This window comes from Mycetomoellerius zeteki, unplaced genomic scaffold (genome assembly GCF_001594055.1).
Source record: "Mycetomoellerius zeteki isolate Tzet28-1 unplaced genomic scaffold, Tzet1.0 scaffold106, whole genome shotgun sequence".
Taxonomy (NCBI): domain Eukaryota; kingdom Metazoa; phylum Arthropoda; class Insecta; order Hymenoptera; family Formicidae; genus Mycetomoellerius; species Mycetomoellerius zeteki.
In genome coordinates, this window is record NW_017255975.1 from 2,401,697 (window position 1) to 2,413,456 (window position 11,760).

The 11,760-nt window shown below is 33.4% G+C and overlaps 1 protein-coding gene across 35 annotated transcripts in view; it reads right to left on the reverse strand.

The window, feature by feature from the left end:
* Mhc (myosin heavy chain) overlaps positions 1-11,760 on the reverse strand; it is a 51,189-nt gene that overhangs the window by 25,208 nt on the left and 14,221 nt on the right. For 7 of the 35 annotated variants that reach the window (XM_018449220.1, XM_018449010.1, XM_018448938.1 and 4 more), the window contains 3 exons: positions 11,486-11,589; positions 5,445-5,582; positions 4,719-4,988 (listed from right to left, as the gene is read on the reverse strand). In XM_018449220.1, the coding sequence (XP_018304722.1) occupies positions 4,719-4,988; positions 5,445-5,582; positions 11,486-11,589 (512 nt within the window). Of the gene's footprint in view, positions 1-605; positions 777-1,700; positions 1,872-3,805; positions 3,977-4,718; positions 4,989-5,444; positions 5,583-8,091; positions 8,196-11,485; positions 11,590-11,760 lie in introns of all 35 variants that reach the window. The other 28 variants (XM_018449108.1, XM_018448949.1, XM_018449143.1 and 25 more) reach the window with 9 other exon arrangements.

The following is an 11,760-nucleotide window of genomic DNA, read 5'->3' on the forward strand; positions in this document are numbered from 1 at the left end:
ATCATCGAGCTCTAAAATTTTGGACGGGTTGACATTCAGTGCTCGTCACAGGAGCTTTGCTGAAGTCTAATATTCTCACAATTCGTTCATCTTACAATTGATTTGGCGCAATAAGTTTCTATCAATAATAAGCTTCGTTAATTTATCGATTTTTTTCTTTCTCTTTTTCGCTTCACGATTCGTCCCGGTCTTTTCAGGATTGCGAACCGGATCCAGTAGATCGTCAAAGAAAAGACAATGATGTTTGATTGTCGTTCAATCTGTTGAACGATTTTGGGGAAATTCTAAACGAGCACGATATTAGTGCCGTTGAAGACATGATAAGGGACAAGAAAGAGAAAAAGTGGCTTAGGTACCCGTATTAAGTACCTTCGGCGTCTTCGTGATTCTCGAAGAGCCAGAAAGATTGCAACAAACATAAGCATGAAAAACCGGTCAAACTTAACCGGAAAGCAACATTAACATTTTGTAATTCTTGCGAAGTTCCAGAAATCTGTTCGCTCAAGCTCGTTCATGTTTTGCTCGTTCGTTGTCCGTGGGATCGATCAACTCCCAGAGTGCCGGATCGATGTATTCAAACCTTGATTTGGGGTAAATAACAATACCTTCTCGATCAGCTCGATACAAGCTAACAAGTCCATGCCGAAATCAATGAACACCCAATCGATGCCCTCTTTCTTGTACTCCTCTTGCTCGAGCACGAACATATGGTGGTTGAAGAACTGCTGCAACTTCTCATTGGTGAAGTTGATACAGAGTTGCTCAAAGCCGTTGAACTGCCATTTTTTGCGTTTGCAATGCGTAGGAACGTGCGATAGGAATAAGAGTGGAAAAGAAGACGGTACAGAGACGAACAGAATAAGGAAAGGGAGAGAGACAAAAATCATTATCAGTGACACAAATATTCCAGCAGAATTATAATAAATAAGTGTCTGTGTCATGTGTGTTGAGTCTAACGTTTTTAATTTTTTAAAAATTCTGATATTTAAAAAAAAACAGAATTTGTTACCTCGAAGATTGCTGAATTTAATTTTAATCTCCGTAAATAAATTTTTCAAATAAATCAAGTAACATTTACTTCGTTTTTTACAATTTGTAATTTCAATAATATAATTCTTATTTAAAAATTCTTCTCTTTATCCAATCTAAAAATTCTTATAATTTCTCACTTTCTGTCTCATTCTTATAGTTTTTAAAAACTATCTATATAGAATAATTAAAAGAATGCAAACTATAAGCTTTTTTAAAAATTGATTGAAATGTTCTCGATAAAAATTAAACTTTATGAGATTTCGATGATAACATTTTTGATAAAATTTTGTCTTTGACATAGAGGAGGGAACTAAAACTAGCCTAAGCGGAATGCGACAGGAAGGTCGATAATAATACATGCGGCCGAAACCGCGAGATCGACAACACAAATAGAATAAAAGAAAGGCTCAGGTGAACATAAATGGCTGACGATAAGAAAACAGTGGACAGTCACTTTGTTTTTAGGAAGTAAGCGTTAGAGTCGCGGTCTCCTCTGATCCGTGATAAATCATCGGGGATTTCCGCACGCTTAGTTATCTCAATTCTCGTATCGTATCATTCGTTCGTCATTCAACTTTAGTTATCCCGTTCTCTTTTGCTTCCGGCCGTACCCCGTCTGTCGGGTTTTTATCCGGCCAGGAATCGATCGATCCATTGTCCTAATGTACCTTCTCGATCAAATCGATACATGCGACCAGGTCCATGCCAAAATCTATGAAGGCCCACTCAATGCCCTCCCTTGTATACTCTTCTTGTTCGAGGACGAACATGTGGTGGTTGAAGAATTGCTGCAGCTTCTCGTTGGTGAAGTTGATACAGAGCTGCTCGAAGCTGTTGAACTGTTCGAGAGCAAGAAACAGGCATGCATATGTGTATATCATTTTCTCTTTTTTTCTCCCTCTTGACACTTTTTAGCTTTCGTAGGTCTTTTGTCCTGTTTCTTTTAAGGGATTTCTTACACACATTTACAGCATCGATTGGCATTGTGAAACTGCCCAAAGTTTCGTTTCGAAATGGTTAACATACATAAAAATATTCTTAATGAACTTTTTTTTTAATGTAATGGGACATATATGGAAGCAATAACTGTCTTCTTCAAGACTGATAAGGTAATTCTAACATGTTAATCATATGTTATTAATATTATCTTATTTAATTTCTCTTTTCTAATAAAATTATTGAAAAAACAAATTTGTGAAGTTTAAATTATTTTGTCGATTCAAAACTTCGGGCTGATGAAAGTCTCATTAAGAGGGATTTTTTTGTAGGGCACATAATATAAATCGGTGGTGTTGTGCACCGTTTATCGCTGGGACAGATTAATATCAATCACATCGCGACCTAGCACGAGGTCGTTCTTTCGGGTTTTGGGTTTAAACTTATCATGTCAGAGAAAGTTCTAATGTTTCGATTTATGTCCAGAATATCAATCGATTTATAAAACGGAACACAAAAAAAAATCAAAATACAAGATTTACGCTAAATTCAAAGTTAATTGAAAATGTATCGTATATTTTTATCCAATCTTCATATTTTTGTACAACTACATAGAAGTATCGTTAATAATCTGGACAACTTGTGGAGTTTTTCGGATGTATGAGAGGTCAGATCACAGACAAACAATAAGAAAATTAACGCATTCAATTTATAATAAATAATATGTAATAAATATTTGTAATAAACAAAGATATTCATGTTAGATTTTAGTTTTGAATGCAGTCAATTCTCGTGTCTGTGATCAGATGTCTTTATGAATACCAAATACATAGGGTCCAATAATATTAGTATACTGTCAACTATCATTACCAATTCTATCAATACATCAATGGGAAAACCAGAAAATGAGTGAAAATCGTAAAAGAGTGGTTTCTGCACGATTCCTGACCGTCCTGTTTGCAAATGGACAGTTGAACAAAAGTGCTAGTAATTCAAAATAAGGGAAGATAGGCTAGTGGTTAATCATCTCTACACCATGTTCTACGTGAAGTCCACTGTTTCAATGGTGACAATGAATGTCCTTTCGATGAATGAAAAAATAATCCTTTTACCTGCACGCTGTCCCACTTGGAATCAGATAGAGCGAATGAGCGTTCTTCAGGGAATCTAAGAATATATCTAAGAGCACTCTCGATAAAAGGATTCGACAAAAATTTGGATATATTTTTCAATAAGAAAAATTTCGCTACTTCTATAGAAACGTGCAGAAAAATTAGGGGCAATCGAAGAGGAATTTTCCGAAATCATGCGTTTTTCAAGAGAACAAATGATAATACATAATTATTTTTATAAAAACTCGGAATAATACTTTTTTCCCTTTGCACGATGTTAATTGATAATATAATAAATAATAACAAATTACAAGAATATTAATAAAAATTAATCATCTCATTCAATAAAAATTCACAATTTATTCAAGACAGAATGAAATTATTCAGGAAATCAACAGAACATTTAGATTCACATTGAGGTTCACAATATCCTAAAAAAGGCATTTAAGGAATCGTGATGAAATTATTCCATAAAAATAAAATTCCCAAATCTATTCAGAAGATAGAAATCCAGTCAGAGGAGTCTAACATCTAAATTCATATTGAGGTTTATGGCAACCTCAAAGGAACGATGATACATATCTAGGGAAAGGACAGTCTATGAAGATCTAAAATATCTTTTGGAGAAATTCATACTTCGATAAGATTAACGTGCGGGACCTAAAAAGGCTTTAGACCTCCTAGAGAGATCGAAAAACAAAGAGGAGGGCGGATTGATCGTTCACCTTCTCGATCAATTCGATACAAGCTAGTAAGTCCATGCCGAAGTCAATGAATTGCCAGACGATGCCCTCCTTCTTGTACTCCTCTTGCTCGAGAACGAACATGTGATGATTAAAGAACTGCTGTAACTTCTCGTTGGTAAAGTTGATGCAGAGCTGCTCGAAGCCATTGAACTGCGAGATACCGAGGTAACGAAATATGATTACGGGTTAAATTCTCTGAGAAGATTTCTCGTTCGACGGAGACTCGAAACGCCTTGTGAATCACGGTTCACTTCTCGTCATGCTCGATTTTGAGTGTCTTTCTTTTCTGTTTTACTTTGTCATGGGGAAAAGTAAAGTCTGTATGGATCGAAAGTACGAAAATTTTTCGCACCTTCGGTATTTTCTTTTTCCTTGTATTCGATTATATTTTCGTTCACGTCGACGATTCGAAAGAGAAGTTTTTAAAGACATTTACTTTCTCTTTCTTACTGCTACTTTTCTTGATATTATACAATGAACACTGGAAAATTCATATAATGGCAAAGAAACTTTTTTTATAATTCTTTATATGAAATATTTAAATAATTAAAGTACAGATAAATTTGATCGATTAAAATTCTCATCTAAACATAAATTTGCTTTTTGTAAAAACTAATTTGCAAGAATCGTTTACTTTTAATAATTTTCTATTTGTTCATTTTTTAATTTGTACCAAAGATAAACGTAAAACATTATTTTGTCATTATATATATTTTTCAGGCTACCTTGTATAAAATTTATTAGAAAAATGTCTAATTAACGACAAAATAACCGAATCTAAATTACTGAAACTTTAGCAAGAATTTTATATAAAAATCGTCGACGATCACGTTACGTATATACGTATATGTGTGTCTATATATTTATAGATCGCGCCTCGAGAGAAACTTACGTCGAAGATCTCGAAACCGGCAATATCCAATACACCGATAAAGTGCTGCCTCTTTTGTTTGGTGTCCAGGGTCTCGTTACACTTCTTCACCAGCCATTTGAATAGCCTGTCGAACATCGCCTTTGACATGGCACCTACGGAATAGGCTACCTGGTCCTTGTTACGACCCTGGGTGACGAACTCGTTACCGACCTTGATCCTTGGTTTCAGCAAGTTCTTGTAAAGGTCGGCACAGTCGCAGCCAAGCAGCTTGGCCACGCGATCACCTTCCTAAAGTGTAAAATATGATTATTCTTTCTTGCAACATTCTTTCTCATCGCACTAAAAAAAGAAACGAAACGATAATAGCTTAATAAAAATAGATTTTAACGCTTATAATTTCTGACTCAAAAAATTTCAACATATGTAAAAAAAGAAAAATTAGAATGTAATTGTATGAAAATTTAGTTCGGAAAATCGATTAATATGCACTCGTGCACCTAGATTTTTATTTTTTGAGAATAAAAAAATGAACGGCACATTTAGAAATATGAAGCAAAATCATTTCATAGTTCTAAAATATTTGGTTAAAGTAATTTCATAGTTCTAGAATATTTGAAATAATTTTCTCTTAATTAGAAATTTGTTTTAAAAGGTATAAAAATAAAATAGAAACTAATGATAATTAAAAATAAATAGAAATTAATGATAATTGTGGCCTCTTAGTAGCTATTCAAAGACACGTACTTCAGTGCCATCTGCTTCAGCCTGTTCCTCACGACCCCTCTGCTTGAATTTCATGCCACCCATGTGCATAACAGCCGCGGTGATTTTGTAGATGTCATCCTTCTCTTCTTGGGTGAAGCCCAACACGTCAAAAGCTTGCTGTTACCAAAAAGAAACCTCATTAAACTCTCATCTCGCGACGTTCTCGTATCGTATATATATAGAAATTGTTTAAAATTACGAGGAGTTGATTCACGAAAGATATAAATTTTTCAAACGTACTTTATACATCTTTTGGATCTTTTATTATTTAAATTCTGTTTCGAAATTTTGTTGCAGACGAAAAATCAAAAGCTACATTTTATTGACAGATTCAGAGATTCTGAAGGATAAATTAATAATGCTTTATCGTCTATCGCAAATCAAATTCAGAAAAGGGATCAGAAAAACGATAATCACTAATCACTCCTCGAACATGATTCTCGTTATCAATTTCCATAAACTTACATAGACGAATGAAAGTTAGTGGAAACACACAAGGACAATACAAACGCTCCCACGCATGCCGAACGATCGATGCAACCGGTTACGGTGTAAACCAGCAAGTAAGCTAACGTTATTTATCATCGTTTCAATGTTAAATGACTTCTTCGACGTTATTTTGATGACAAATAACGTCACTTATTTTCTGGAAAATCGTTCAGCTATATGTAACGTACGTGGAAGCTGTGTGAAAAAGAAGAAAGAGAAAGAGAAAGAAAGCCAGCGTGGCATAAAGCTTGGTTTCACCACAATATCAATTAAAATTAATTATTTTACGATCGATCGAAAAACTTATTCTTGTTTTAAAAAATAAAAATTCTGACAAATTGTGTAACAATGTTTTTAAAACTTTCTCTAATTTTGTAACTATTTTTTAAAAATATACATTTATTGAGTATATACAATTTGTGACTGTCGATTATTATAATCCTAAATTATTTCTTAACTAATTGAACCAGAATTAAAATTAATCGGTATCGAAATCGCTTGCTAAAAGTTTAACTTTAATCGTAGGTCAATCGATTTCTCTCTCATTTATTTCCAGTTGTGTAATTCTGGAAAAAAATCGATTGACATTGGTAAAACCAATCGAAGTGTTCTTGCAGCAACAGCGAGCCAAAAAGCGAAAGCGAAGCTCGTGTTATATGGCGATAGCTTCTTTTTTCTAAGCTCTGAATATCAACGCGAATTAAAACAACCTACGTGGTCTTTCACAACCATAAAGTGCCAGAAAAAGATCTAAGAAGAAGAAAATTCGAAGAAGATGATAAAACCACGAGCTTGATTTCTAGATCGCACTCTTCGCGAACTGTCTCTTTTGTCTCTTTTGTGATAAAAAGGCTTTCAGGGTCAGCCTGAATGATTCCTCGTGGTCTTGGTTCTAACCCCCTCACTTCTTTGAGGGGCAGCTTGGGTCTTCTTTACGAAATTCAACGTCGTTCTCGATCGATGAAGAATCGCTTCCTTAAGGCTGCGTCTTTGATCAAATCTACCAAAATTTCAACCAGGGATGGAACGTTCTCACAGGAAGAAGAACTACCATAGATGGGGAAGGGGTAGGAAATTCAACGGGGTCATAAACTACTGGAACATGATGCTCGAAGTACCGCTGAGTTTCTTTAAACCGAGATGAGAAAGAATTTCTTTTAAGAATTCTTAAATTGCTCCAAGTTAAAAAAACTGGAGTAAATATCAAAGAGGGGGGGGGGGAGGAGAAATACGGAAAAACTAGAAAATAATACTACTATATACATAGTTACGCAGTAATCGATAATGTAGCAACAATCCAGTTATCTAAATTATTTAATCATATAATATATGTACATTTAATTCAAGTTTACTTTTTTGAAATTCAATTTTATATTTTTGAAATTCTGATTAATAAAATTTGAAATTAATAATAAATAATATTAAATAATAATATTAAAATTCTGTCCATAAGAAATATTAATAAAAAATATAATACCACCTAATATAAAACAGTACATAACAATATATAACAAAATTACACTAAATAACATTTATAAAAGAAATATTAATCTTATAGTAAAAATATTGTGTTACGTCAATTTTATCGAATTTTTACGTATTTTATCGTAATTAAATGTCCAAATAATAAATTAAAATAAAAAGGTTTTACAATTATTAACTTTGACATTTTTGCCTCAAAAAATAAATAACAAAAAATATAAAAGCATCCAAGTTTTACAAGATTAAAAATTTTAGGTAATTGCACAAAATTATTGCTCATTATTGTCCGCATTTGTATATTCTGATAAACCAATATCTAAGACAGAAAAACCGTAGCGATGTCGATCTTCAAAAGATCTTCTATCCTTTTAATAAACAAACTGTTGTCTTTTTATTAATTTTCATTACTACAACTTTTCATTAGTATAAATTTTCATTACTATAAACCGTTAATTTTAATCTATTGAACGTATAAATCAAGTGTCCAAACGCGAGATTTTTTGATCGACGTCGCTGATACAAAAGATGGATTTACATATCTATATAATTTAAAAATACGGGAAAAGATAAAAATATGATAAAAAGAAAAAAACTTTTACAGGGCGAAACAGGAGAGGCATCGTTTTTACAACCGGCGTGATATCTAAGGACTTACGTCCGTCAGCAAACATTCCTCGCCATCATCGACGTTGGGGATCGTGATTTTTCCTTGGGACACGTTGACATACTCGTATATGTTGTTGGATAAGAGACAAATATCTGTGAAGCATTTCGGAGAATAAGGTTTGCAGTTTCAGATTTTGTTTCAGTTTGTTCCTAAAAATCCAATATTCAATCCAGCCTTAATCAATCGGCGGTCATTATTGATTTGCGACACGCGACACCGAGCTTCAATCGTTAATCAATTGTGCTATCAATTTTTGAGACTCAAAAGATCCATCGCGAAAAAAACTTTTGACTATACCTTTTCCAAAAAGATATTTAAAAATTTAAATTTTAAATTTGATATAACTATATATTTCCGAGAGAAATTTTTTATAAAATATATTTTCTCAAAAAACCTATTTGTTCAACATTATTTTAAACTCAGAAACAATTTTTCAATTTTGTCATAAAAAAATATATTTTTGTTCAAGAAATTTTTTTAATTCTTCCATTTAGCAAAAAGATCTTTTTGGAAGATGATTGAGTCGCGAAAAAGACAAAGAGATTGCATTTGCGAGCGCATGTTTTCAACAGTCTGGACATATACAGGACGGACGATAATAGTGTGATGGGCGTATCGGGGAGCGGGTAAATGGGGGCGATGAGTTCCTATCTTGATAGAAGAGAATATTTTTTCAGCGTGAGAAGTCTCGCGCTCCCAATCTCCCCGCGCCCCGATTGCGGCAGGCAGCTTTCGCAGGCGGGGGGCGAGGGGGGTGACGATTCCTCGGGCAAACTTCAGCATCACTTTGTTTGTTGCTCAATAAGAAAAGCAGAAAAATAATTATTTTTATAAGCTAAATTGAAGGGAATTAAAATTAAGGGAATCCTAAAGATTCTCTGACGTGATCGCTGTTTTACCGATAAAATACGACACAATACGTGATCTACAATACATACATACAATTTACGAAACATCGACACATCACTAGATACTATTACATAAATATCGTACACATATATACATACACATAAATTTTTGTAAGGTTCTCGTATCAAAAGATATGTAAGTCTAATTCTAAGAATTCAACATTGTTTTCTTCGTACAATTTACATGTCTGGAGACTAATTTTGTAAGTACAGATTACAAAGCAATTATGCTTTTATATCAAACAAATGTTGTCACTTGATAATTCTAAACATTATATTCGATTAAAAAATGATAAAAAAGAGACTTCAATTTAAAAACAAGTAAATAAAGAAGACCACATTCATATATATATATATATATATAATATAGACCATATATATATATATATATATAAAGGATTCCAAGTCTGTAAAAGTAATACATACGAAAATCTTTCACAAAAATTATTACGTTCGGTAAAACAGACGATTTTAGGATCCCCTTAAGCCATCTGAATGAAAAAAATAAATATTTAATTTGTTTAACTCTGCAATTTTGTAAATTAATCGAATATGTAATTGTGATTATATAATGATTAAAATAATCATTGAGATATCCGACTTTAATTGTTTGAAAGATAATTACAGTATGGGTATCTCCCTTTCTTACAAAAGTTTTTAATATTTCTTCTACAATATAATATTAGATCAAAATAAATCAATATTTTTAAATAATTTCATAAGAAGCCACAAGGGAGTCTGAATTTCGCCGAGGCTCGAAAACACCCTGGGGGCTGGACTTACGTCCGTTGTATCCATGGCTGCGCAATCGTTGACTCCCGGAATTCTGGTCTTACCCTGGTTAATGTACCTGTAGTCGCTGATCCGGTTGCTCAACATAGTTTCTGTATTAGTTTCTGTATTAGTTTGTTCTTTTTTCTATCCATGCTCGATCTTGTGATTGGCAAGCAAGTGCGATCATCGACATTCCTAGTCCCTTTGTCCATCCATAAAAAGTTTACTCTTTTTTCTCGGAAAATATTTTTTAACCAAATTAATCAGCTGATAATTATTTTGATAAAATTAATTTGGACATCTTAGGTCACAAAGTAACTGGTATCGTCGATGCTCGCGATAGAAAAGATAATAGCAAGTTATTATCGGCGAGTACTTGCTGAAAAAAATGAGAGTGCGATAGAGAAGAAGAAAAGAGAGAAAGATATCTCTCAAAGATATGTTTTTCTTTATAGAGAAAAAAGGGAAGAAGTTGTAATAATATACAGATGTCCGCATGTAACGCTGTAAGAATATATTCGGTTAATCACGTGGCACATTGAAGAGCTGCAATGGAAATACAGAAGAGCAGAAAGAAAGAGAAAGAAAGAAAGAAAGAGAAAAACGTTGAGAAATACAGCTAGCACATAAGAAGAGATAATAACATAGATAAACATCTTCATACTAAATAAAAAAAACAGGATATGTAAGTAAAAGCTAACACCAAAAAAATTCAAAATGAAAAAGAATCGTCACTCGGTGAAGTATTCAGTGAGCGATGACACTTTTCCGGAAGCGGTCGCTGTATATACGGAAAGGCGACAATTATGTACACAGAGGAGCTAGTGCTTAGAGAATTGGACCAGCGAGCTTCGAGAATAGAAATATGTATACAAAGTAAAACGATTAATGTAACTATAACAATTTCAGAAACAAATTAAGATTACGTAAATAAGCAGAAATTATCTTCTTTTTTTTTCTTTTATAAAATAACATAAAAAGCTTTTCCGCGAAAATGGAAATTAAACTAGGGATGCACTGGATATCCGAAAAGTATCCGGTATCCGGTATTACCCGGCACTTTTTTACTATCCGACCGAATAACCGGATATCATTAGTATTCAGGAATATATCCGGTTGAAATTTTATATCATTAAATTGTTGATTTGTTATTATACAAATGTGGTTTAGAAATAAGTATGCATATTCATAAATGCCATATTAATATCTTATACATTGTTGCAAAATTACAATTTTTTATCTACAGCCCTTTTTTTTTAGAAGATCAGAAATCCGATCGAATATCCGGAAAATGTCGGATATTAGACTCGAAGAAATTGCCTTCTCGGATATTCGACCAGATACCGGATATCTGATGTTACATTCTGTCCGGATATCCGATATCCGGTATCCGGTAATTTTACGATCCGGTGCATTCCTAAATTAAACAATAATTTGGAAATTAAACGGAAGAAAAAACGCGCATCTAAATATCAGTTACGTAATATTATCTTCATAATCAGTATTTATAACATTCTCGCTAGGAGGTACGATAAATATAATAATAATATTACGTAAATCTGATAAAATACAACGAAACGTACAAATTATAAAAGAGAATATATTAAATTTTATATATACATTTAATTCCTATTATCTCAATGGAATTTTTTTTACTGACATAATCATTGATGCCAGCTGGTCCAGGTCGTTGCACTTACATCGGTAACCAAAAGCTCTTCGCCGTCATCGAGGCCAGGAATCGTCGTCTTGCCTTGCGATACAAAGTAGTAGTCGGTGATGTTGTTGGACAGCAGACACATCTCTATAGGGTGACCGAATAGAAAGAAAAAAACATGCGGGTGGTTAGAACAACGGATGGTGGGCCATGTTTTTTAGTGGCTTTCCATCGTGCTACCTAAAGGGGTCGTATCTACAGGGGATCTATGAACCCTTGCGAGTCCGCGGGTTCTCTCAACTGTGTCTCAAAGTGAAA